Below are 27,251 nucleotides of genomic sequence, written 5' to 3' on the forward strand. Positions count from 1 at the left end.
CTCATCTCTTCAGTGTCTTTAGTGACCATCTTGCAAACAGCATTACCTTGTCTTTCCCAGAACCAGAGAGCCAGGAGGGAGGGATGGGAAGGGCAGTGGCAGGGCACCACAGCCTGGCCAGTGTGAATGGAGGAGAAACCCTAAGCCCCCACCCTGGCTTTTCATAGGGAACACACACACCTCAGGCCCCATCTCCAACCTGAAAGGCACTCATGCCCAGTGGAAAAGGGACGAACCCTCCCAGCCTCAGGGTTGTCCCAAAGAAAGAGCAACAGTCACACTGGAGGCCCAGGGTGGTGCAGACAGGTCTGGGGACACCTTTGATTAGCAAGGTGATCTGACATGGCTGGGCTCCCATGTATACTTTCAAAGCTAAAACAAATGGACATATGAAATAGACTCCTGACCCTCCTTGTCCCCTCCCCAGGTGATAGCAGTCAGAATTCCAGGGGTTCCACAATGGCTACTATCAGCAAAGTTTTACTTCAATTCTTTTTCTGCTCGTAAATGACTTGAAAAAAGCTGATATGCAGGAGGCTGGCACGCTGCTAAGGCAAAGTGGAGGCCACGGGTGTGTCTGACAGGCACTGCTTGGCCCCTCCAAGGGGGGACAGGGCAGGGGAAGGGAAGTTGTGGTTCTGCCATCAGGGCAGTGGCCCTGGAAGGAACCTGGGACCCCCAAGTCCACAGCACTCTGCTGACTGACAACCTGCAGGGCCCACGGATGCCTGAGTGTTGGGATGCTGGAGTTCATGAGAGTCCACAGCCAGCCCCAGGCCCCTGACCAGCACCTTCTTTCAAGCCTGGCTGCCCCCCAGACGGGAGCAGTCTCTCACCCCCGCTGCCCCTCCAAAGGAATCTTTAGGTGCCAGTATCCATGTAGTGTTGGAGGCTCAGGCGGGCCATGGCCTGAGGCAGGTGGGGAAGGGCGGCAGACAAGGGTCCTGGGCAGTGCTGGGCACTCCCCACCCCTTCCCATCGTATCACCTGTGGTCTGTGACTGGGAGAGGTGCGTGTGTAGGAGATGGACAGGTGACAGGACAAGGGGTGCTGGTAATGGCCAGTTGGTGTCAGACAGGACCTATCCTGAGGGTGGCCGCCGGTGCCACCTGAAACAGAGCCCTGCTCCCCAGGGGCGACTGGGCCAGTGTGAGGAGTGGGTGGATGTGGGAAGGTCGTAGGAGGACAGGGTAGGACATCCACACTGACATGGCTGTCAGAAGGCGAAGCAGCTCTCCTTGGCATGGCCCACGCTCTCCAGGTTGGGCAAGCAGGCGAACTGGATCATGGGCGGGGGTCCACACATCAGCACGAGTGTCTCCTCCCCAGGGGGCGGAAGGTGGTCTCGAATCATCTCCTCGTTCACGAAGCCCTGGCTGTAGTCCCAGGCTGTGGAGAGACCAGGGGTCCAGGCGTGAGCCACAGCCCATCTGTTCCTTCCCCTTTAGGCTAAGCTCTGCTGCCAAGAACGTCTTCCTCAGGAGAAGGCAGAGGCCAGCCCAGCCCCATGGACACCTATGCCAGAACACCAGCTCTCCCCACCACCACACTTCACAGTTTGCAAAGCCTTTGGCTTCCAACCTTTCATGTGGCCCTCAGAACTTCCCTTGGGGTGACAGGGTGGATTATTTTCATTTTCATTTTTTGCTTGCTGGGGATGGATCCCAGGGCAGAAGTTATGGGTCCCATTTTATAGATGTGGAAACTGAGGTCCAGAGGATCCAGAATTCATTGTTCAAGATCACACAAGAAGGCAGGGACACAGCTGAGACATGAACTAGAGGTTCCACCTCATGCTGGTTAGGGTGATATTTGTACCCCAGATCCCAGCCACAGGCCTACTGCCTGCCTCCTACCCCCAGCAGGAAATTGACCCACAAGAAACGGGGTCTTGTCCACAGCTGTGTTCTGCTGCCAAGATGGTGCCTGGTGCAAAGCAGCTGCTTAATGAATAATAAATTAAAGGAGCAGGTCCCAAAGGAGCCTGGACACTGAGGCTAGCTCCAGCCCAGGCTCCTGGCGGTGGCAGCTGTTCCCTCCTGCCCCACTGGCCTCCCTCTCCTGCACAAGCGGCACACGTCTCCAGCTTCACCTGGAAGCCAACCCTTTTTTCTTCTTCTCAGTGGCTGACTATAGGTGAGGAGCCAGCATCCCAGACTGGGAAGGGCTTTGGTCTCTGGGACTGACCCACCAACTGGAGGTGTTCAGAGGAGCCACCAGGCTACCTCCTGGTCCACCGTGGGTGCCCAAGCCCAGGTCAGCCCTGAGCTCTGCCCAGTGGGTGGGAAGACCATCAGGACCTCAGGCCTGGCTTTAGAAGACTGCACAGGTGGGTGTACAGGATGCAGACAAAAGTGACAGAAGAGACAGGGCTGCTGAGCTGCTGTCGCCTGCCTGGGAGGCTCCTACCAGAGAGGCCCAGAGCTCCACCAGGCCTGGCTGAGGCTGGGCAATGACTTCCTGCTCCTCGAATCCCTCTGGTCCTGATTAGCCCTGGATTATCTCTGGCTAGTCTGTCCTTTGCAACCTGGAAGAGCCTCCTCAAAGCCTTCAACACCAACAGAACAATGGTGCAGAAGTCCAAGGTAAAAGGGTGTTAGCTGACACAGGCATCTTGTCTAGATGAACCAAACACTTCCACTCCTGCATCCCACTATGTCTACTTTATGGGGCTCGAAGGGTAAAAGGGGCCAAGATGGTCCCAGCTAGCCTTAGGACTGGGAAAAGCCTCCAGTGCTGAACAATTAGGTCCTCTTTACTTTGTGGATACCATGAGCTAAGTACCTGGCCACATTCCTTTTTTACCTTGGCTGTTGGGAACCTCAGTGTGCAGCACAGTCAATATTTTTGTACAGACCTCATCTCTGGCTCCATTCTAAGCCCTGCCCTTGTTTTCCTTCCACCCCACTTTCCCTTTGTACCACTCTGACTCAGACTCTCCGCGTGAGTCTCTAAGCTTCTTAAAGTCTCTTTGGAACAAGGCAGGGTACAGGCAAGCACATAACATTTTTATAGCTGGGCAACAGACTAGCAAGTACTTTATAAAAAGCTGCATTTGCCAGTGACTGTGTGTAGGCATGGAAGACACAGCTCAGTTCACAGGCGAGTTTTAGACAGCCACCTTGGGTTCCACCACCTTGGCCGGTTTCCATTTTCAACACCTGATTCTTCCACTGGTGCTGAGCTGCAGGTGAGGGTGGTAACAGATGGCCTCTGTTCCCACCATCCTGCCAGGGTCAGGAAGTCTGGAAGTGGTCTGCATTTCCACAGGCTGCCACCAGGTGTCAGCACTAGCCTCCCCCTTAGGAGGACCTTCTCTTCAGGCTAGGCCTAAGGGGGCCTATAGTCTGCCTGCCGGCAACCCACTGCTAGAAACTGCAATCAGAAGGGAGCCCCCTATTTTCCACTCCCCAGTTTGAACTGTGGCACCCAGCAAATATTCCTTACTTTACTAGAAGAGAAACAGGAGCTCCAGCCCCCAGACCCAGGGCCCCTGCTGGCTCTACCTGGAAGGCCTACCTCGTGTGCCTCAGAACATGCTGCTTAAGTCCCTGGGTCCAACCAGCTCAGGCCTGACTCAGCCCAGAGGGACTGGAACGCAACCTCACTCAGCTCAGAAGTGCCACTCCTTCCATAGGCTGAGGCTGGACAGCCCAGCTGAGAATGCAGCCTCCAGAGCCCACTGCTCATCATGGGAGGTGGAGGGCAGTGTGGCCAGCAGGTGCTGAGTGTTCCCCACTGTGGGAGTTGGGAGCTGTGGGGCAGGAGGTGAGCTGGCACTCAGGTGCCTGCTTCTAAAATGCTGTTTGCAGCAATTAAGAGACTTGCCCTGAAAATGCAGGTCCTGGCTTCTTGGGAGGTGAGAGGCCTGGCTGCACCCCCAGGGGGCTTCCATAGCACAGCAGGGTATGTGCTCTCCTTACCCCAGTCCTCACCACTCCCTAGAACTCCCCACCCTGGGCCCAAATATCACTGGAACTATACCCCAATACACACACACCTACACTGCTTTTCTTACAGAAAGAAAAAAATGAAGATTTTTTTATCCCATTTTTACCTACCACAGCAGGAAAATGAAGGGCAGTTTGAGTCCCAGAAGGCAATCTCATCTGAGTCCTGGGGCCTTGGTCACTGTCTTTGCACTGTGTGCTCCTCCATAGCAATGACCTTGGCACACAGCCTACTCACCTGGACAGGCAGAACGAGGAGAACCAGAACACCCAAGCCCCTTCCCAGCACTGGTGACAGGGGAAATCGGTGTGAAGCCTGCTGTGGGGATATGCTGCACAACTGAAGCAATCACCGACTCTCAGCATTGCAAAAACCTGCCCTGGGGGGCCCTGGCCCAAGGGGAGAACAGGGGCAGGCAGGGCTGAAGCTCTGGAAGCAAGGCCCCAACTCCCGGCCCTAGCTGTGTGACATAAGGCACTTGCTTTCCCTGTAGAGCTCTCGTTCCTTATGTCTCAGATGGGGGTCACCCCAGTGCCCCGCGAAGGTCACAGTACAGCTGAATGGGTGCACAGAAGCTCAGCACCCATGGCCAACGCCTCCCACCTGCTCGACGCCTCCTGCGCTCACCTTCCGGGGCTTTGTCCACCGTGTACCAGAGCTTGAAGCGAGTGGAATGTTCATTCCTCAGTTCCTCCAGCTCAGGCCGCAGCAGGATGTCCTTCTCGGTCTGCAGGGACAGGCCACGCAGTCAGGAGGGGTGGCAGGGATGTCCTTGCAGACCTCAAGAGACATGCCCAGCAGCCATCACCACAGTACCATAGCTCAGGAGAACCTAGCACCTGCTCACCCCTTCAGCAATCTCACCTACAGAGCGGAGCTCATCAAAGCTGCCCACCGAGGCTCCTTGCAGACAAAGCCTGTTCTATGCTGTGGGGAGACATGCACAGTGTGGCGGGGGTGGACCCGACAGATGGCAAAGCTAAGAGGGAGCACTCCAGCAGGGAAGAGGACAGAGATGCCCTTCATGTCTCCCAATTTGTCCCTGCCAGTGGTTATGATCTCCACCAAAGAACTGTCAGAACAGAGAGGGTGCACAGCCGGTGTGCCCCCATGGCTCAGGCAAGGCCTTACATTCAAAACCAGGGGAAGCAGCCCCTATTCTCCCGGGTCATACCCACCCTCCCAACCAAACTGCAGCGTGGCCTACAGCAGTCCCACAGGCAGCTCCACAGGGCCCTACAGAATTCAGTCCACCTCACCCCCTCCAGGCCTTCCTAGACACTCCCCTATAGCCCAGGCTGACCTGGAACTCCTGATCCTCCTGCCTCAGCCTCCCAAGGGCTGTGATTACAGATGTGAGCCACTGCGCCCGGCTCATCTGGTACTTCTAAAGCTTCAAGCTATGTGAACTTCAAGATACAGGATCTACTTATTTTTCCAAATGCACTAACCCAACACTTATTTGTCTCTCTCCTTACGAATGAAACACCAGCTGCAGTCAGTGATGGCTCGGGTCCTGGGGCTTCTGTCCTGCAGTCCTGCTCTGCCTGCCATGGCAGGAATGTTCTTTGTACTTGCTCCACCCCCACACCCTCTCCTCCCAGGGAGCCTCTTGCTGCCCTTGGCTGTGCAGCCTGAGTGAGGCTAGTGGACTGGCAAGGTAAACTTAACTGACTTCAATGTGAACAGCCACAGCAGGTTCTGGTGCAATTCTGGCTTTCTGTGTTGCCCAGGTCACACGCGGCTCTAGAACCATGGCTTACTGCACTGTAACATCTAGCTAAGTTCTTCAGCATTGTCCCCCTCCCCCACCTCTCCTGCATGAGCTGTGTCCGCTGCCTTCCAGTCCGGCATCAACTTGTTATGTTAAGGGGGTGGAAGTCCCTGGGGGGCAGGGAGAGCATTACTTTAGAAGGAACTCAATCTTGGGAACATCAGGTCCCCCTGTCCAAAACCAACGCCTGCCTCACCACCTGTCTCACGGTCCCTTGTTGCCCTCTAGACCAAAGTGGTGCAGAGCCAGAGCTTCCTGTCCCAGAAACCTGTATCACTCATAGCTCATTCCTCAGCTTGGGGAGCACGTACACCTCTGGAAGTCAGGTCTCCTGCCATGCGTGCTGGTCTCACCTCAGTCCTCACAATTGCCCTCTAAGAGGCGGTGTCCACTGTGACCCCCCCCCCACCTGCTATCTAGAGAACAGGGCCACAACTCTATAAAGTAGTTTTCAGAGTGCATCCTGGGGAACCCTGGGGCTGGCACCTTTCACAGGACCATGGGGTAAAAGATTTCCATACAACACAAAGATGCTATCCGTCCTGTCACTCTTGTTCTCTCACCAGGGCACAATGGGGTGCCCCCAAAAGCCTGTGATTACATCATCAGACTGACAAAGACGCCAATATGGGCAACAAGCCGCTTCAGTTAAGCCACACACGGCACAGGTATGCACAAAAATATAGAATGAAGTTATGTTAATATAGCGGGGTGTGGTAGCACAGACCTGTAATCCCAGCACTCAGATCTCAAATTTAAGGCCAGCTTAGGCTATGTTTTTGTCTCAAAAAACAGAAACAACAACAAAAAAACTGGAGTTGGTTATGTAGCTCAGTGGTAGAGCATGCATGAATGAGCCTTAGGTTTGATTCCCTAGCACCAAAATATAAAATTAAATTAAATTAAAATATGCCCAGGTCTGAGTCTTGCATTCAGTACTCCTCTGAAACATGAACTGTCAAGGCTCTCTGAACCTGAGCTACAAACTGGGGCGATTTCACCGCCCGTGGTTAACAGGCTAACAGGTATAAAGACACCCTACCCAGGTGACAGAATCTGAGGGCCTCTGGACTTCAGATGGCCCCACTGCTGCCCATCCCAGCCAGCTCGGGACTTCGGCTCCCCCTGGAAAGCTACCTTGGTCTAGGGGAGCTTCGTGCAGCTATGCAGGAGTCCAGGGACCTTACGCAAGCCCCCTACTGCTTGGCTCAACTGCCTCACAGATGGGCAGCTGGGAGCTGAGCCCAGATGGACCCTAGAGACAAGATCCCCTGAACCACATCTGAAAGGCACAAGGTGACAGGGCCTGATCTCTATACTGTTGGGCGGGGTGGGGTGGGTGGGTGGAGGTGTCTCATCTTGGCCTCCTGAAAAGAGACATCACTGTCAAACTCATACTCAGTCGCAAGACGTTGAACCTGGAAAGACACTTGACAACTTAGCTTCACTGGCTTAACCCACAGATGGGCAGGGAGGCCCAGAGAGGGAAAGGGCCTCTGTCCCGGACAACACAGCAGGACAGAGCAGGCAGGCGGTGGAATGAGATGAGGATGCGAGTCAGGAGACACCAAAGGCAGGCTTCAAACCTGCCCAACAACCACAGGGAGGTTGTGAGGATGCTGCTCTCAACACCCCATTGCTGTCTCCGGCGGGCTGAGGCCCAGGAAGCATTCTCCCACGGTGCTCACGGTGAGGAGAGCTCAGGCTTGGAGGAACCAGCCCTAGTGCCCCGCAGCAGCTGGCTCACTCAGACTCTCTAGGCTGGGACTGCACACCTCACGCCCACATGGAACAATCAGCATGCTGGCTGCGTCCCCAGCATCTCTGCACAGAGCCAGGGCCCAGGTCTCCTTAATGGAAAGTGAGTCTGGATGTTTTGAGGACTGTCCACTGACCTGGTTGGCAAAGAGCAGGTAGCACACGGTGTGGTCATCTGGGTCCTTCATGATGGCACGGATCACCTGCAGCATTGGCGTGATGCCTGCAAAACAGCCCATGAGCTGAGTGAGCACCTGCTGAGTACAAGGCACAGCTCCAGGCACCTGACCGCACTTATACCCTGTGCCTCCTCCCATCCTCTGACCACGTCGGCTCCATGAGATGCTCCAAGGCCCTGTACCTGTGCCTCCTGCGATCATGCCCACAGACTTCACCGTCTTGATGACGGGGTCAGACTTCTTGTCAGGACGGATGGCAAACTTCCCTGGGAGGACAGAGAAGGGGTGAAGTGGCTCTCAGACACACTGTCCTGGGGCTGCTCAGCTGGAGCAGCTGCCCAGCCAGGTAGAGTGAGGCCAAGGACAGGAAAGTAGGGATTGAGGATCCTACTCAAATGTCACTGCAGATGGTAGAGGGAGAGTGGAGAGGCTGGCAGAGTAGAGGATTCCTGATCAGGCCTTTTGCTTGTTTGTTTTTGTCACTGAATAAGCCAAACAAGGGGGACTGCAGGGTGGATCTGGCCGGGAGCAGCAGGTTGGCAACCTGTCTTATCCTCTAAACAACAGGAGAGACCTGAGGCTCAGGGGAGATTACAGCTTGCCCACCAGTTGCCACTAGACAGAAGTAAGGGGCGGGGGTTGGGGGGAGGCCCAACACACCAGTGTTGCCACCCCTCCAATATCCCAGACACTGGGTCCCAGGGACTCCCACTCAAATCACCTCTGCCCTGGTAGACCAGCAGCCCATTGGGACCCCGGAACTCAATGGTGTCTCCAAGCTGCATGTTTTCCAGGTACTGTGACATCTTCCCTCCAGCAGGGAACTTGGGATGTGTGTCCTTGAAGTAAACCTGCAAGACACCGGTGTAGGCCTCATCCCCAGCCCAGGGTTTCCAGCATAAGCCCCATCAACAGTGGGAAACCAGCACCTCTCCAAGGCTTCTCCCCAGGCCTGTATGTGGCCCATGTACCACCCATCAAAACTCACTGTCCACGTCCCACCCCCTGGATGCTGCATGACAACACATGGGAAAGTATAAGGCACCAGCTGGAGGGCTCAACATCAATGACCTCCAACAAGGTCTGTGGCCACACCTCCAGGATTCCCACCTCAACCAGACCAGCCAGAGGCTCTGGGGCATCAGCTCAGCTGCATCCTGCTGGTGGATGCTAGGGTCTCTCGATTTTGTACAGTGTAAAAGCCTCCTTCTTGGAGCAGAGTGCCAGTGGCTCACACCTGTAATCCTAGCTACTTGGGAGACTGAGATTGGGAGGGTCACAGTTGGGAGGCCAGTCTAGGCAAAAAAGCTCACAAGACCCCATCTCAACCAATAGCTGGGCACAGTGGTGTGTGCCTGTCATTCTAGTTACTTGGAAGGTTGAAATCAGGAGGATTGTGGTTCCAGGCTAGCCCAGGAACCAAAAAACAATGTTTGAAAGACCCCATCTCAACAGAAAGAAGCTGGGCATGATGGCATGTGCCTATCAGTGCAGCTATGGCAGGAAGCATAAGTAAGAGGCTCACAGTCCAGGCCAGCCTGGGTGAAAAGCAAGCCCCTATTTACCAGAGCAAAAGGAGCTGGGGGTGTGGCTCAAGTAGCAGAGCACCTGCCTAGCAATCATAAAGCCCTGAGTTCAAACTCCAGTACCACTGAAAAATAAAATAATAAAATAGGCTATTCTCACTCTAGAGTTGAGCCACTTTCAGTCTATTAAAACTGTACTCCTTTCCTAATAAACTTTGCTATAATTTTCAAAATTAAAACAGACCTTCCTCTTGGAAACTCCCTTCCTGTCCCTTTAGGACTGCTGCCTTGGGAAAGAGGCATTGTGATCACCTGCCTACAGAGATGGAGAGACAGAGGAGCAGCAGTCCTGCCCAGGGCTGAACTGCATCTGCACCTGGCCAGTAGGAGTATGGGGTGGGGGGAAGGGTGGGGCAATGGGACACGACTGTGTGCGCCAAGTTTCAGGGAACAAAGGAGTTTTGTGACTACAGCAAAAGGGGACTACATGGCAGGGGCACAAGCGGGAAAACACACTGTCCCAGGCCCTGAGTGCCACGCCAGGACTGACCTGGGCAAACAGGGGCATGGAGACTCCAAGACAGGAGTGTGGGGGGAGGTCATCTGTGAGTGAGTTTTTCACCCTCCCAGTCCTCTTCACTCATCAGGGATTTCAACACGAATAGATGCTTGATCCCACACTACCTTCTCTTTGCTTCTGGCCAACGTCCAACTTGCCTGGGGCCTCCAAGGCCCTGCTGATCTCTCCTACCTCCTGTCTCCTCAAGCCCTGCCCTTTGGCAGCATCAATCCTCAAGCCTCTGTCCTCAGGCCTCTGTGCTGGGTGTGCTGAGAAGGCCTTTTCTTCCCTTTACCTGACCAACATCTACCACTCAGGCACCAGGCCTCACCGGGCAGTGAAGCATCTCCCACCACCCCACTCCAACCCCTCCCAGCCATGCCCTAGAGACCTCACCTTGATGACCAGGTCCACGAAGCCCTTGTCATCATCGCTTGAGACAGGGGTGTAGGGCCGAATAACCAGGTTCCCATCAATTCGAGTGGAGAGGTAGATGTGCTGGCCTGCAACACAGGGTGGGGTCACTCTGGGCCAGGGACCATTCCTACAGGCTGGCTCTGTCTTGTCACCCATAGCCCCACACCTGCCCTGTAGTCAAACCCTGGCCTGGCCTCAGCTTCCACTGCACTTTCCACCTCATGCAGGTCCCAGCAGGTCCCAGCACTTAGCTTCTACCCTGAGGATGCCACTGCCAGGGAGCTCAGGGCCACCCCCCCATCAGACAGACCCACCCCACCATCAGACAGACCCACCCCCGCCATCAGACAGACCCACCCCCACAAGGCCAGGGTCCTTCCCTGCTCTCTCTAGTGGAAACTTGGAGCTCCCACCTCTTCAAGCCTGGCGCCCAGCTACCCACCTAGCTCCACATGGACTTGAGCTGGCCAAGACTCACCAATTGGGAGGCCCAGGATGTGCTGGGGTGATGGCAGGGCGAAGCGGAAGCGCCGGGTGTCATGACTGATGATCTGCAAAGAGGCCCAGAGCTGCTGGAGGGCACCCAGTAAGGAGGGGCTGCCAGACCTCAGAGCCCCTCCCTCTCCCATGTCCCCAAGTATCCTTTGGAGAAGTGAACCAATATCATATGGGGACACACCAACCTGCACATGTGTGTGACGGCACAAAGTAAGGCATATGCTGGGTATGCCCCAGCTTTTGCTGGCCCAGAAAGGGACAGTGACCACTCCACACACACACATACACAAGGTCCACATAACAAAATGGTAAGAATAAGAATGAGCCCAGAGTCCCCAAAACAGGATGGTCCAGAAAGTTCCAGGAGGTACAGGGAGGAGCTCAGCTGTCCTCAGCTACACCAGTTACCTGGGTGACAAAAGGAACTTGGAGACAGAGTGGCAAACAGGGCAAAGCTGAGACAGGCCACACATGCCTGGGCCATGCCAGAGAGAAGACTCTAGAAGCCACTGCACTGGGACCTCTTGAGAAGTGGGTGGCCATGGCTGACGTCAGGCTTGTAGGGCTGGGGACATGGCACTCCCACTGCTTAGGAGGCCCAGGACTGGCCACAGCCAAGAGCCCAAAGCCAGGCCTTCACTCTGCATGTGCTGAGCACAGGGCACGGACAATGGCTGGACCATGGTCACCAGTTCCCTTCCAAGGAGAGGTGGGAGCCGAGGAGGGAGCCAAGACCAAAACCCAAGTCCTCTTTAAGTGGGTCTTAAACAAAGACCCCAGAGGTCACAGTGAGCTCCGGTCTGGAGGAAGGCAGGCGGCTGCAGAGCCCAAACCCAGGCATGGCAAGGTCCACTTGGAGGGGACAACAGGCTTCTCCAGAGGAGCAGAGCACTGTGGAAGCTACCCCAGCCCAATCTGAGAAAAACACCTGACCCTCCCAGGGCTCTAGTACACAGCAGCTGCCTGGCAGAGACCCCTACCCTCCAGGAGGGAGCAAACAAAAAACCATGGAAAACATGGCTTGTGGGAGGCCTGTCTGCCACAGCCCAGTCCTCACACTGCCTCTCCAGAACCTCTGCACCCAGAGCAGATATGGCCTCAAGGCTTCCCAGGAGCAAAGTCCAGGACTATCGACAGGTTCTGATGGTCAAGGTCAGGCATCACTCATCAGACTGTTTTTTGGAGGAAGAACAGAAAGGAGAGAAGGCGCTGACAGCTATTGTGGTGAATAACCCCTGGCAAAGCAGCCTGGCGGTTTAGCAAGAACCACAAAAGCCGGCCCTGCTGCTGGCCCAGAAAAGCCACTGCCAGGACGCCATGGGGGCGGGCAGAGGCTGGACTCCAGGACACGCCACATGCTCAATCCACGGGGACTGGGGGGGTCCCTAGTCTAATATCCCATAATAAACACCACACAGTAATCGAAAACAACGTAGCAGTTTTGGGTCAATCATGAAAAGGTACCCACGTTGCATAGCTGAGGAAAAGCCAATCGGGTCATCAAAACAGAACCAAAGTGTGTGCACCCAGGCATCCCTGCCTTTCCTTGTGCGGGTGAACACAATGCCCGGGCAGGCCCTGCACAGGCCACAGCAATGGGTAGGGTGGGGGGCAAGAGGCACTCACACCTCACAGAGTTTTTGTAGTGAGCATATACAAAAATCACTGGAATTATAATACTTTTGGAATTAAAAAACAACAAAAGAGTGCATAAAAACCTGACTCAGACACATGACAGGTTCTCTTAGTGTGAGAATGTGTGCCACATACCCATGAAGCAAATGGGAAGGGAAGACGAGGTCTCTGAAGCGGATGGAGGAACTTGCTTTTCACTTCGTATTTTTCACTGCTATCTGTTTTCCCCTTTTCCATGAACTCCTGGGACATTACAGTTATGAGTCCCATCAGTCCGGCTATGGAATCCTAAGCTTCTTGGTGAGCACAACTTGGACCTGCCAGGCAGGGTGGAGACGGGGGCCCAAGGCCAAGGCGGATGGCTTTCTCTGCTCTGTGACTCAGTTTTCCCTGCCACCCCCTCTGGCAGCTGGAATGGCCAGAAATAGAGCCCAGGGCGGGGGTGGGAGCAGAGAACAGGGCATGGGCACTTGGAGGAGAGGAAAGAGGGAAGCAGCCTGGCCTGGACAGCAGCAGGGGGCAGGGGGCTGAGTCCCAGTCAGACGATTGGGTGCAGAAAGTCAACAGAGCGGGAAAACGGAGCAGCACTGCTGAAGCCAGGCAGGACCTGCCCAGGGGCAGCTGTCCAGGCCTCAAGCTCACAGCAGCCAGGCTGTGAGCAGTGACCCGGGCACAGGGAGGAAAAGGGAGCCCTCATCTCCAAGGGACTGGATGCTCAGCCTCTCTCACTCTGCTTCCCCATCTGCTAAATGGGGCATGGACCCCAAAGTCCTGAGGGGTCCCTCTCACTCAGGCCTTCTGTGGAACAAGTAAGTCTGTCAGAAACTTGGTGGTCCTAGCCATGGACATCACCTTGCTCTGTCTTGAAAACACAGAGGTTACAGATGGAGAGTGGGGGGCAGAGCAGGTGTCCAGAACTGCCGAAAGGGGCCCACACTCACCTCCTTATCAATGAGCCGCAGCGGATACTTGATATCTGGGCTCTCGAGGGTGATGGCCGGCGAGGAGCGCTGGAATAGCTTCATGAACAGGCTATAGAGGAACCAGACAGGTGACAGCACCACGTGCCCCAACTGCAACAACAGGGTGGTCCGAGAGGTCAGCGCAGTAGTTTGCAGGAAGATGTCAATTCATTCACACCTCTAGTCCTCAGTCCTCTGCTCCTGCTGCCCAGCTATTGGGAATACCCTCTCCTTTTGTCCCTCATCCAGGTAACCTCTTCATCAGTTTTGCTCCTGACTGGGAGAACTACAAAAACCAGACTTGTGACACTCGTCCTAGCATTACTCAGTCTTCTCTGCTGGGTACCACAAGAAAAAGTTCTTGAAAAAACTCCATTTCCCTGGAACAGGGACTTCAAAAAGCTACCAATCTGAGCAAGTTATCTCTTTTCATTCTTTCTGCTGGGACGCTCAGAATAAAATCAATCTTAAGCACTATGTATCTGTACCACCTTCCTTTTCTTCCTTCTTTTCGTCAATTTATATGATGTCAGGTTCTAGCTTTTTAGATAAATAACATCAACTCAGAATCCACCTATCTAAAAGGCCACCACTGACTGAATGGCTCCCCTGTATCTTTGAAGCAGTTTCTTGGGGTCACTGGCTTGACACTCTCTCCTCCTTGCTCTCCTACAGAGCCCACCAGAACAAGCCTGTGAGGTTTGGCTAAGTTGAGTCACTTCCCCCCAGTGATGGCCACCGGTCTCTCCCTGAGCCTGGGATGTGCCTTCCCTCTGAGGGGATGCTGAGGACTGGGCTGGGCACTGCTCCTGGGCAGGTCCCTCCCCTCTCTGAACTGGCCTGGGCCAGGTGATTGGCAAGATCCTCGAGGCTCTGAGAATAGTGCTCAGACCCCCAAGGCCAGAAGCTACCTGGACACCTTGCTGAGAACACAGGGCAGTGACCTCAGGACAGTCCTGAGGGTGAGGAAACGGCTCAGGAAGATGGAGTGATTCACCCGCAGTCTCACAGCTGGCAGGCTCTGGAACATGAGGCCTAGGGGGACCCTGGCCGAGGCCTTCCATTCCGGCCCTGCTTCACACCTCCTCACCAAGCCCTTGGGATGGCTTGGGTTCTCTAAACAGACAACCATAATCCCATGGCCAGCCAGAGAGTACCTGCTGAGTCGGGCCTATAGAGCACATCCTGAAAAAGAACAGCAGCCTCCAGCTCTGGCTGGCTGTGGCCCCCCACTCAGTCTCTCCACCTATGAAATGGAGCTTGTAAGCCACACTGCCAGGGGACATGGGGCCCAGAGATGAGCCATAGGGAGAGGCCACCCCAGGGCCAGGCCCCAGAAGGCCCTCAACCCAACCACAGGGCATCTGTGCTGCAGTCACCCCTCAATCACTCACAAGTTGGGTCTAGGCAGCTTGACCTACCTGGACCACAGGTAACACTCAGGAAGAAAACCAGATCAACCTTGAGACGCCATCCCATCCAGCGAGTGTCACAGTGGGAGACGACCCACACCATGTGCCCAGTACCACTCAGGAGGCCCCTACCTGCCTCCAGCCATGAGGGAACCCTGAGGGAAGAACACTCTAGAAAACTGGCCAACTTCAAAACCATCAATGCCATGAGAAAAAGAGAAAGGTCAAAGACTGGGGTCTGACTAAGGAGGGCTGATGGCGGCCCCCAAAAGACACATACTCAGGGCCTGCAGACAGCCCTATCTGGAAATAATGTCTTTACAGATGTAATTACAAGAAGGATCTTGAGATGCGAGCACCTTGGATTATGGGGTGGACCGGAAATTGTGTAACAAGTTTCTTTACAAGAGAAAGAGGAGGAGACGAAGAAAAGCCATGAAGAAAAGCCATGCGAAGACACAGGCAGAGGGTGGGGGTGACAGTCACAAGCTAGGGAAGTGCAGGACAAGCACATCCATAGGAGACCCTTCCACAGGCTGACCTGCCTGGGGCCACACTAAAGCCAACCCCCTGAGCATCACACACACCGTCATCCTGCTTTCTCAGAGATTAAGTGACCTGCCAACATCACACAGCTATAAGGAGTGGAAGTTCTCCTCCTGGGGCCTTGACCTGGGACTTCTGGCCTCCCAGACTGGGAGAGTTCACTTCTGTTGTCTCAAGTTCCTCCACAGAAGGCAATTTACGGTTGCCTCAGGAAACTAATATGGCCAAAGAGACAGACAGACAGACAGATTATGGCCATGCATGGCTTCAGAGATGCTGGGCCAGGAAAAAAAATAGCTGTAAAGGGCAGTACTAAGACACCTGGTGAAGACTGAGGGGAGCCGTTAATCTAACAGCAGTGCTGCATCAGTGATGCCTTCCTGAGTGGACTGTCATTCTGTGGTTGAGCAAAAGTATGCCCTTGTTCTTAGGAGATGCACACTGAGGTATTTAGAGCAAATGGCTTCAAACACACACACACACACACACCACACACACACACATACACACACACACGCATCTACATGGAGAGAAAGTCAATAGAGCAAATGTTAACATTAACATTCTTGCATCTTTACTGTAACTCTGAAATTATTTCAAAATAACAAGGATTGGGGGCTGAGGGGCTATCCTGGTGACAGAGTCTGAGATCCAAAGTTCATATAAAACACCTGCTCTCAAGAAAGCTGTCTCTCAGAAGAGGCCACATGCCCTCCCTTGCCTGACTGTCCTTCTCCAGGCAGTGATCCAGTGTGTTCTTTTCTTATCACAACCTACAGTTCTCCTTTTTACCTTGGCTGTCAGGAAGCTCAGAACCAAGTTCCTTGCTTGCATGGAAGCCTCTCTGCTCTCTTGGTGGGCTCTGCTGTGGGCCTCCTAAGCCAGCAGATTCTCATTCTCAGCGCCCAGCCCCTCGGTGTTCCACTCCTGGAAGCCCTGTGAGGTCTCCCCACATCCCACAGCTCTGAGGTGAAGAAGCTGCTTGGCACTCCTCCCAGGGAGCTGGGACATGAGGTAAGACAGATGGGGGCCCAGGTCACAAAGGGGTCTGCAACCTGAGAATTGAGAGAGTGCATGGGAGCTTTTCCCAGGAGAGGATCAGGTGGAGGAAAGGCAGAAGTGCTCAGATCCCTGCCTGGCCCCACCCCCAAACTGGCCCAGCAGCTCCAAGCTGCTAAGTGCACTCATAGGCCCTTTGTTGGGCTCAAAACAAAACATTTCTCAGGCATGCTGGGTGTGGTGTGGTCTCTAGGCCTCACCCCACAGGACCTCTGATATGTGACCCACGGGTCTAGAAGAAAGGGCCACTTGTGCTGGCCCACACACACCCACGCCCAGGGCCACACCCTTTAACCAGTACCTACTTTGTGCGAGGCACCCTGCAGGCGCCTCACCCATCCTGCAGCTCATCTAAGTCCCTCATTGGCAGCTGTGGATGGACTCCAAGTCAGTCAAGAAACCAGGTCTGAAGCCCAACTCAGGACCTCAGAACTGTCCCCTACAGATGAGGTTTCAAAGGCTGTGCACAGAGTGAACACCTTCCCTGAGCCTGTACTGCTCCAAGTATGGGACACATGTCCCTGCATCATTCCCACTTCAGCTCCAGGCTTCAGTGCAGTGGTTGTCACCAAGTTACAGGGAGGAAACTGAGCCAGTTCATACCTGAGCACCACACTCGGGCCACCACATACTGTCATCCCACTTTTTCAGAGAGATTAAGTGACCTGCCAGCATCACACGACCAATCAGGAGTGGAACCAGGACCTGGCTCCAGACCTATCCAGTCCAGCCCTGCTCTTCCTGAGTCCCTCCAGGGACAGGGGCAGGCTAGTTACAGAGCCCACAGCCTGAATAAGAAACCCATCCTGCTTCCCACAGTGAGGGCTGAGTACCTGCCTCCAGCCCCAGTGCTCAAACCAACAGGCAGTTCTTTCTCCTCAAACACCCACCATGGACCCCCACTGCCCACCTTCAAGACACTCATTCTGCAACCCCAGCCCAGACTCCCCTCCAGCTTTCTGCTCCCACATCACAAATGACTTGCTTCAGGCCTTTGCACACTTTCCTTTTTGCTCTGCCTCTGCACTCATCCAACCTGCAGACTTCTAGCCTTCAGAGCCCAGCTCCAATTTCCAATCTTACCCCAGGAGCCCATTCCTAGCTAACCTGGCTCTTGGTGGATTTTGGAAGCCTGGGACCTTCTGTAAATTCCTTGGGGTGAGCGCTGTTCCAAGGATTCCTCCCCTATGTAAGAAGCTGCATCCCTGGGGAATACAGCTTAGGGTAAAGGGTGAGTGAAGGCACATTCGCTGGGAGCCCCAGAAATGAGCTGAAATGACACTACCCATCAACTGGAGCTGCGTCTAGCAAATTCAGCAGAGCTGTTCAAGTGCAGTCACACTCACCAGCAGGACCCCCTCCACCTTCACCAGCTCCCCAGCGTGCAAGGTACCTTCCCTGCATCTGCTTCCAGACCTGCCTGAGGATGTGTGTGTGTGTGGGTGGAGGGGTAACAACACAGGAACAGCTGCAGTTTTATTTGACAAATGAGGCCCAGGGTAGAACCCAAGCTTTAGTTTCACTTTCTGGTGCTCACCCAACATCTCTCACTTGCGTGAGCCCACAAATGCTAGCCTCTGGTAAGTGCAGGGTCCAGAAAAGCACTCAGGTGTTAGGGGCTCCTAGGCAGATCCCAGAAGCCTGGCCTGGGTCCTTACACAGGTCCTCCACCAAACCCGGATTCCTACAACCTGGATGCCAGCCCTGGACTTGGCCACCTGCCGCACCAGCTCCCCACATTTCCAGGTAATCCAGAAGCTATCTTGTCACTGCTATCAAGTGCCTTCCTTGATGTAGAAGGCACTCGGCAAATATGTGTGGAATGAATCAATGAAGGGACAACAGTCCCCACCCCCATGTCTCTCTGACTCTTTTTCATTTTGTCTGGAAGTTTCCAGAACCAGGGCAAGAGCCCAGAATGCTCCTGGGTGAGGGTGGGGTTCAGCCCATCCTGTTTGTCCACGAACTGCACAGGCATGGGAGGCTGTCTAGGACCCAGTGCTGTCTTGCCTGCCTGCAGGGCCAGGCCTACAGAGCAAAGGCAGCTACCCTGCCCCTGTTGCCTGGCTTAACCACCAGGCTGCAATAGATAGAGGGAGGGGCCACTTGCTCCCATCTCAGTTGAGGAAACTGGGGAACAGGTAACAGGCCTAAGCTGGTACACGTCTGGCCAGTGAAAGGGAGGAGATAGATTTTTTTTATCTGTGTAAGAATTTCTACCTTGGGGCTGATGGAGTGGCTCAAGCAATTAAGAGCGCCTGCCTAGCAACCGTGAAACCCTGAATTCAAACCCCAGTACCGCCAAGAAAAAAAGAAAAAACAATTCTGTCTTGAGTTGGAGGTGTGGCTCAAACAGTACAGTGCCTGCCTAGCAAGCATGGGTCCTGAGTTCAAACCCTAGTGCCTCCATAAGTAAATAAATAATCCTATATGGGGAGGCAGCTGCAGGCAGACCATTGCTATCTGTCAATCACTCAGTCCACAAACTCCAGTGGGCAATGATGTACCTGATGTGGTGGACACAGGACAAGAAACTCCACCACTGAGAAACTCAAGTTAGAATGAGAGGCACACTTGGGCAGAGGGGAGGGAGTACCATGGCCAGGAGCAAGGGAGGGTGAAGGCTTGGTCTCCAAAAGTTAGAGGCCAGACCAGACTCACGAGGGAGTGGAGTGCGTTCTGTTCTCACAGACAATGGAGCGGAACAGGCTCTGCTCCCATCTCGGTCTATGGCACCATCCCCACCCCCACTAACACCAGCCAAGTAAACAGGAGGCAGATGGCTGAGGCCAAGGCCTTGCCCCCAGCTCCTCTCAGCACATACCACCTCCCCCCAGCCACCAGGTGGATCCTGGGAGTATCTGCTTCCCAGGCTCTAAACTGACACCCTGAAGGCCATGCTCCATCCTCCACGGAAGGGTGGAAGCAAACTGGGTCCAGGGTCTCCAGACATCCCATGGTGAGCTCACTCGCCATGGCCAAAGGCTGCAGAGTCTTCTCCCCAACCACAGGATGCCCTGCCCAGTCACTCTCCCCTGTCATTCCCCAGTGGGACCCTGGCATCCACTATGCCCAAGCCAGGTCTGGGGTGGGTAGAGTCCAGGCCTTCCCAGGTGCCAGCTCCCTGACCTGGGGCCTGGACAAACCAGTAAGCCACTTGTTTACCTGCCCACTGCCTACACGCCTGCTGTCCCACCAGAATCTGAGTGACTACCTCTCTCTCCCTGGTCTCATTCTAAGTGGGAGGAAGTGGAGGAAGTCCTGGCAGTGGGCCTCTGGGCTGGGCTAGGAACTAAAGGAGAAGAAAAACCAGGATGATAGGCAGATGGACAGCCAAGCTGCCCTCTCTGGGGAGACACAGCCCTGTTTTCCTGGGGGTGGAGGGGCTAGGCTACCATCTAAGCATGGAGCCACCAGAGGCCAGTGGGAACACCTTGTATGCTCTACCTGTGGTGTGGGTCTGTCAGGGCTTGCAGGGCACGACAGCTGACTGGGAGGCACGACAACCAAAGTGCAGGATGGCAGGCCAAGCCCCCAACGTTCTTTCCAGATGACTAGCAGATTCAAGTGCCAACTCCTGGCCGGGCCCCCCAGTATGTGAAGGAGGACTCCCACCAGGCCTGCATGGCCCAGATAAGAAGACACAAGACGCCCAGCAGCCACCCAAAGAGCCTGCGGAACCTCCAGATCAGGCCTGGCTTGAGTGTGCTGCAGGCATTTGGGGCCAAGCGGGGATTCCAGCAGGGCCCGCAAGGAAGGGTCAGTCCCAAGAACCCCTTGGACAGATGAAGCCAGGGTTGGTGGTCTCCTGAGAGGGCTCTGCCCCTCACAAGGGGACAACTAGACGGTTCAACAAAAATGCATGGAGCAGCCAGCTGCTGCGGGGCTCAACCAACACACCAACACCAGCCAGAGGTGAGAAGCCCCAGAAAAGCAGAGCAGGGCCAGGGCCAAGAGTGGGGCATGAGAAGGGCCTCAGATCCACACCTTAGAACTAGGAAGCAGGAGGGCAGTCTCTGGGGAAGCTGATCAGGGATGTTACTCTGGGGCTGGGAGATGCCACAGGGATGCCCTGGGTAAGCCTGCCTCTGAGACTGAATGCCCCAGAGGTCCTAAGTTAGTTACACTCTCAAGAGTAAACACTAGGCCAAGAGGCCTCTTGTCTGGCTCCCCAAGGAAGAGGCCTGCAGCCCAGAGGGAGGAGATAGGTACCAGACAAGTCAGCCCTGGCCTACCCCTCCTCAGGCCTTCCCACAGCCCAGTGAGCCGTGGTACCCAGGGGCCAGGTTGTGTGCGTGTGCGGGGTGCATCACCTCCACTATGGATGTTTTTGAGAAATCAGAGACAGGAGGCAGTCAGGGGTGGGGTTGGGGGTGGGGGCTTGAGGCCCTGGGCGGACCAAAGTGACAGCATGAGGGAACCCACAGGTCCTGCTTCCACCAGCACTGCAGGTCAGGAGCCAGTCTGAGTGGCATTTCTTCATCTGCAGCATAGGGCCACAGACACTCTGTCAAAGGTGTTAGGTTTTGATGGGTAACAAGGTGATCAAAGCCTGCTCAGTGTCCAGAGGGGACAGAACCAACAGTGCAGTCAGCTACCAGCCTTCTTACAGCAAAAAGGTGTGCCCAGGCCCTCTGGTCCAGTGACATGGCACACATGTACTCACGCCCACATATACCCCACTCACATCTTCACCATTTACTCAGACACAACCATTCACACGCATCCACACTACTCTCCCCCACTCATTTTCATGCTCACTTCACGCCCATGCACAGTCCGCACCTCATGTTCACATGCCCAAGTTCACAGTCATAAACCCACGTGCACGCGCGCAAATATGCACGCACTTCACATTCGCATGTGCTTAGTCACAGTCAAACTTACTTTCACAGGTCCCACGCCCACTCGCTGATGCACACACTCTCTGTCCCACTCACGCCGCCACACGCTCACGCACACCCACAGGCTTCCCCTGTGCCCGCCCCTGGCTCGGCCTCTCGGTCTGCTGTACGCCCTTGTGCACGGGGGCCGAGTCCCGCCGCCGGAGGCCATCGCGTGAGTCACGGTCCCCGGGGCGCCGCCCGAGCTGGGGCGGGGCCAGCGCGGCCATCGGGGTGGGCGCGGCGCGCGGGGGGAGGAGGGGACCCGGGGACGGGGGTTCGGGGGCGCCAAGAAGGAAGGGCGTCGGGGAGGAGGGGTCGCCCAGTGCCGGCTCCTGGTGGCCGACCCCACCCCCTCGAGGTCACCCGGCCGTGCGGCGCCGCGCGAGCCGAGGCCCGGGGCCCACAGGTCCTTGCGTCGCTCGCTGCTGCCGCGCCGCTCCCACCTACCGTGCTCAGCTGGGCCCCCATGGTGGTGGTGGTGGTGGTGGTGGTGGTGGTGGTGGCGGTGGCGGTGGCGTTGGTGGCGCCGCGCAGCGCTCGCTCCGCCGCTACACAGACCGTCAGCCGCCGCCCCAGCACCCGCCCAGGTCCGGCCTGGCCGCATCACCTCGGAGGAGGGGCTGGTGGGGCGCGAGGCGGGGGGGGGGCGGGGGGGCGGGCGCTGGGACGCCCCGCCCACTTCCGCCCGCAAAGGTGGGGGCGAGGGCTGCGGCGCTTATTGGTGGCCAGGGGTGTGCAAACTGGGCACCATTCAGCAGAGCTCGTCGTCTTTCTGGCGCTGTGCGGCCTCGGGCTGGGCACTGAGCTTCTCTAGGCCTCTTTTGCACTCCCGCCACCCCCGCAAAGGGACAAAGATGGCTCACTCCTTGATCAACTCTAAAATAAAACCTATCTGGCCCTTCCACCAGACCTCAGAGGCCAGTAGGAGCTGGCTTTGCCTGGCTAGATCTGAAATCGCGTCCCCGGGCATGTTGCCAGTAGAACAGGCCTTCTGGTTGCTGCAGCAGCTCAGCCCGGTACCATCTCAAGGCTTTTGAACAGGCTGTTCCCACAGGGTGATCAGGGCCAGCTCCTGCATATTGTTCAAGTATCAGGTCAAATGTCCCCTTTTCCATGAGGAGTGTCCTGACCCTGCTCTTGCAAGGGTCACCCCATGACCCCACAGGCAGGGTGATCATAGTGTAAGGAGAGCAATGACAGAGATGACTCCATTTTGGATGAGAGACACTTTAAAAGCAGACATCTAAAGAGGTGTGGGAAACAACAGACTTCTCAGAGAAATAACAAACCCTTTATGGAAATAAGAAGATGCAGCTGCACAGTATGGGTAGTGGGCCCTGTTGGCAATAATGGCGCCTAGGTTTCAGTTCTTACTGCACCCTTAAGCTTCTGTTTTCCAGGATCACGGTCCTGCCTCAAGTCTAGCTTGAATCCTCCTTCTGCCCCAACCTCCAATCAGCATGAACCATAAGATCCTAACCAATCAGATCATGCTGAGTCCCACTGAGGGGTATTTAAGCCCCTGCCCCTCTCTCCCTCTCTCTCTTGGCTCTTTCTGCTCTCTTCCTCTCCCACCCAGCAATAAAGAATCTCTTGGCCAGATCACTCCTCTCCACATGGTCACTTTGGGGCCTTATATTTCCTTACAGGCCCCAAGGCCAGGACGAGCCGACCAGGCCTTCTTGGAATGTACCATTCGATAAAGAGAAGGAGAAACAGGTGGCTAAGTTCTTCGAGAAGCTGACTTGGCGCCAACCAATCGTAAATACAGTTCCAAGGTAGAATAGTTGTACCTAAGCCAGTTAGTGCGCTCTAGCATTCCTAGACTTGAGCTATAGTATGCTTTAACTTTCTAAAGCCCTCCTGTCCATGTGGGAGCTTTGCTACCCTTGCAATAAATTTTGTGCTTGCTTTACTCTTAACTCCTGGTCCAGTGTCTTTAATCTTTGACTGCACCAGGACACGAACTTGGAATCAACAACCCAGTATCAATGGCACCCATCACCTGGCTGGAGTCATTCTGTGTGTCACCTCAGGATGCTCTGCTAAGCCCACCCTTCCCCTAGAAAACCATGTTCTCTGAGAGGGTAGGACCCTGCCCACTTTGAAGACTCCTACATGCCTGGAGCATAACACAGAGCTCAGCGTACAGTAGGTGCTCAATAAATATTTGATGAACGTGTGGCTTGCATAGACAGTGGGCCCATGCTGGGCCCCAGTGTCCCTCTCCTACCCTGCTCTCCCAGAGGGGTGTTAGACCTAGGTGAACAGGCCTTGGAAGGGAGGGGTGATGAGCACAGGTGTCAGGGAGCAAAAGCAGCCCTGGAGGGGCCCGGCAGGCCAGGCTAGAGAAGTGAGGGTAGGACTTGCTGGCATTAAAAAGAACTGGGTGGATGAAGGAGTGGGTCAAGTGGTAGACCTGCTTAGCAGGTATGAGTTCAAACCCAGTACTACAAAAACAAAAACAAACTGAGGGTGGACAGAGGAGAGAAGGATCTACACCACAGGATACAAGGATGACTCCAACAGCAGAGCAGTTAAATACTATTTCAGTTTTGGCTGGGCCCCAGTGACTCACACTCATAATCCTCGCTACTTGGGGAGCTGAGCTTGTGAGGATCTGTTTCGGGCCAGTCCCCGGCAAATAGCTCGAGACCCCATCTCCAAAATAACCAGAGTAAAGACTGGAGGTGTGACTGAAGTGATAGAGTGCCTGCTTTGCAAGCCAAACCCCTGAGTTATTAAAAGTAAAGAAAGGCATTATTTCAGTTTTAATGGCCACATTTTTATTACAAAGTAATCACATCACAAAGCTTGGCTTTAGCTGTGGGATCTTAGGACCCCTCCAGCTAGGGGGTTTCCTAGCCATCCACTGCACACAGGCCTTCTCCATAAGCACCTTCCCTGGGGGCCAGGGCAGTAGGGGTCTTCCTGAGCCTCCTTGTGTCTCCCAGGACCTTTGCATCTCTGTTTTCTGTTTTCCACCTGGATTAGTAATCATCATGGCTGGGAACATGTGATGTTGGAGTTTCTCTTCCTTGTGACATTTGGAGGTGACTAACTTGGCTTTCTCCTTTTAATCATTTTCACAAGCTGTAACAAATTTCCACATGTAACTTTTCTTCAAAAGATTCATTGCCGAAGGATATTAAATAAAATTTAAATAACCATTTAGGTTAAGGCTGTAAAAGCTAGTCCAGCAAACCATCCAGTAAAATCAGGATTGGGGTAGACTCTTATCTATTTTTCTGCCTGGTAGGGTCATCTAAATTATCGCATACATTTGTAGACTAAAGATGTGCTATCAGTGTTCTTGAAGCCGGCCCATTTAGCCCACTGCACAGTATGCCAGCTCTGAAATGAGTTTTGCAAAAGAGAGTGTGGAGATGAAAAACCAAGTCTCAAACCTGCCTTCTTGAGGGTGGGGGTTGCTGATACTCGTGGGATAAAGAATCCTATAATCCCAGCACTCAGCAGGCTGAGGCAAGAGAATTGTGAGTTGGAGACCAGCCTGGGCTACACGGTAAGACTGTTTCAGAAAAAAAAAAAAGAAAGTAGGGTAGTTTAAGGTGAGGGGAAGGTGTTTAGAAAAGAAGCAATCGGGTTGGCACATGTATAATCAACCTTCCTATCTCTTCATAGGATACATGTTCAGAAAATGGTGCCATTAACATGACCCAAAGTTTTTGACCTTCTGATGTCCAAAGGTCACCCACTGGAAACCTGTGCAAGCCCAGGTGAAGGGTCAATGGTTTCAATAAAAGTGAGCTTCAAGCCATGCGTGGTGGTATACGTCTGTAATCCCAGCACTGAGGAAGCTGAGGCAGGAGGATTGAAAGTTCAAGGCAGCTGTGACTACATATGGAGATCCTGTATCAAAAACAATGACATCAAAGTAAGCCTCAAGTGCCTGAAAAGTAACCTGGGCAACTGTTATCACCATAACCCACACATCACCTAATAATGTATTGCTCAGCGTGTGACCTCCAGAATTAGTGATTTTTATAGTCAACCAAAACCAAGTAACTAAAAGCAACTGAAGCTAAGGTTTTGTTCAGGTTTTCCCTCTGTTTCATTCCTGCATTTCTTAGGATCATATTAACTACTCATCTCTTTCCTTATTTTTCTGGTTGAACCGCTTCATAATTGTTCCTATGCATAAAATTAACATAATTCACAATCAACATATGTTATTGAAACACTTTGTCTTGCTATAACAAATTCTACATTTATCCTTCAGTCCACTGACACCACTTCAAAATGTAAAGCACAAAAGGAGAGTTCACTCCTAGATGCATCTAGAAGCTCCGTGTGTCCACATGAGAATCAGGCAAAGCTGATGCTGAGACCAAGGCAGATCTTGTGTGCTTGGGACTTAATGTGGTCAGGACAGTTTCTGTGACCTCTGGGTTAGAAAGACTTAAGAATCACCAGAGCTGAGCGCATGTGGCTCACACCTGTAATCCTAGCTACTTAGGAGGCTGAGATCCAGACGATCACGGTTCAAGACCAGCTTGGGCAAATAGTTTGAGAGACCCCATCTCCAAAATAACCAGAGCAAAATGGACTGGAGGTGTTGCTCAAGCAGTAGAGTGCCTGCTTTGCAAGTGAGAGGCTCTGAGTTCAAACCCCAGTCCCCTCCCCCCCACACACACACAAAGTCATCAGAGACTGTCTGGATGTTCAGCTCGCTTTATGAGCCAGCTGGAAGACAACCTTTTGTGCTGCCCTTTGGTTGATGTTGCAACATTAGGCCATAAAAGGATTCTCCTCAAGGTTCTTTTCTTGCCTACTTTTGATCTTTATCCTTAGTAAATCAAGCCTATGTTAAGCCTCTGGATCTGCCAGTCCAGCCCTTAGGCCTTGGCACTCAAGGGCCTGGGATTGCCAGCACTGGAAGAGCTTCTCTTTGCCTACCCACAATTCCTATCTGGGTGAAACAAAGGAGTCCAGCCAGCTGACTGGTAACACTGAGCCTGGACTCCTGGAGCAGGGTCTTGCCAGCTACGCTGTTGCTCACTACCTGACCACAGGCCAAGGTCTTACCATGTCAGGGCCCTTATCTGAGAAAAAACAGGCAGATTCTAAGGTCTTAAGGCCTATGAAAAGAACAACTTTAAGATAAATTAAATTTAGCAATTTATTCAAAGAAACAATTCATGATTTGAGCAGCACCCCGATCTAGCAAAACCTCAGAGAGCTTCAAACGGGCAAACAGTATTTATAGACAGAAAAAGGAGGCACCAGACAGAAATAGCCTGATTGGTTACAGTTCTGTATTTACCATATTTAGACCTGTTCAGGCTGTTTGCAGCCTGTGATTGGCTGAACACTCTGCTGCTATGATTGGCTTGCTATTTGTTACAAGAATCTATTCTCAAATTAGGTTACAGTTTGTTAACATATTAAGTTAGGTTACACTTCACTACCTATGCAGGCAACTTTAGGTCACATTTAAGCTAATTTAACAGCCCCCATCCCCATTCTGATATTTTATCAGCAGTGTGTTCCACCAGACTTCTTGCAATGCTGAGGATCGAGCCCAGGGGCTTTCCCATGCCTCTACCACTGAGTTATATCCCCAGCTCCCCCTACCCCCTGACTTTTTGTTTGGAAAAATATTCAAGGGACAGAGAAATTACAAGAAAAGTACAATTAGAGCCATCAATTATCATTGCCCCTTTCTGCTTTCCCCATTTTTTCCTAACTCCCTACTTGCTTTGGGGGAGCCATGAAAGAGTTGTTCACAGATTATTTGCCTCTTTTTATTTTTACTTTTTTGGCGGTACTAGGGTTTGAACTCAGGACTTCGAGCTTGCAGTGTAGGCACTCCACCACTTGAGCCACACCTCCAGTCCATTTTGCTCTGGCTTTTTTGGAGATGGGGGCTCTCAAACTATTTGCCTGGGTTGGCCTTGAACTGCAAACCTCCCAATCTCAGCCTCCCAAGTAGCTAGGATTATAGACATGAGCCATTGGTGCCTGGCTAGATATTTGCCTCTTTATTCCTATAAACTTCCCCCATGTATCTCCTTAGAGCAAGGCCTGTCTCCTACAGTGTGTGACTATCAAATCGAGACCATCCTGCA

At 53.7% G+C, this 27,251-nt stretch overlaps 1 protein-coding gene and 1 long non-coding RNA gene across 2 annotated transcripts; one reads left to right on the forward strand and one right to left on the reverse strand.

Moving 5' to 3' along the window:
- Nucleotides 1-464: 464 nt before the first annotated feature.
- Nucleotides 465-21,769, reverse strand: Cyb5r3 (cytochrome b5 reductase 3). The gene is made up of 9 exons (XM_020174194.2): nt 21,610-21,769; nt 13,239-13,370; nt 10,643-10,715; nt 10,144-10,250; nt 8,384-8,513; nt 7,845-7,928; nt 7,621-7,706; nt 4,579-4,678; nt 465-1,389 (listed from the first exon to the last, which is right to left on the reverse strand). The coding sequence occupies exons 1-9, from the start codon at nt 21,628-21,630 to the stop codon at nt 1,217-1,219; spliced, it is 906 nt and encodes a 301-aa protein (XP_020029783.1). The 5' UTR covers nt 21,631-21,769; the 3' UTR covers nt 465-1,216.
- Nucleotides 20,671-25,350, forward strand: LOC141425857 (uncharacterized). Its single transcript, XR_012451020.1, has 3 exons — nt 20,671-21,334; nt 22,812-22,940; nt 24,805-25,350. It is a non-coding gene; the product is annotated as an uncharacterized lncRNA (long non-coding RNA).
- Nucleotides 25,351-27,251: the final 1,901 nt, after the last annotated feature.

This window comes from Castor canadensis, chromosome 8 (assembly GCF_047511655.1).
Source record: "Castor canadensis chromosome 8, mCasCan1.hap1v2, whole genome shotgun sequence".
Lineage (NCBI taxonomy): Eukaryota > Metazoa > Chordata > Mammalia > Rodentia > Castoridae > Castor > Castor canadensis.

Bases quoted from the DNA above. Each gene is read 5' to 3' on its own strand.
- Cyb5r3 (XM_020174194.2), bottom strand. From the start codon at position 21,630: ATGGGGGCCCAGCTGAGCACG. The intron at 10,716-13,238 runs GTGAGTGTGGGC...GCCTCTTTGCAG, and splicing joins TGCGGCTCATTGATAAGGAG to ATCATCAGTCATGACACCCG. The intron at 1,390-4,578 runs GTGAGCGCAGGA...GTCTCTCCACAG, and splicing joins GGTGGACAAAGCCCCGGAAG to CCTGGGACTACAGCCAGGGC.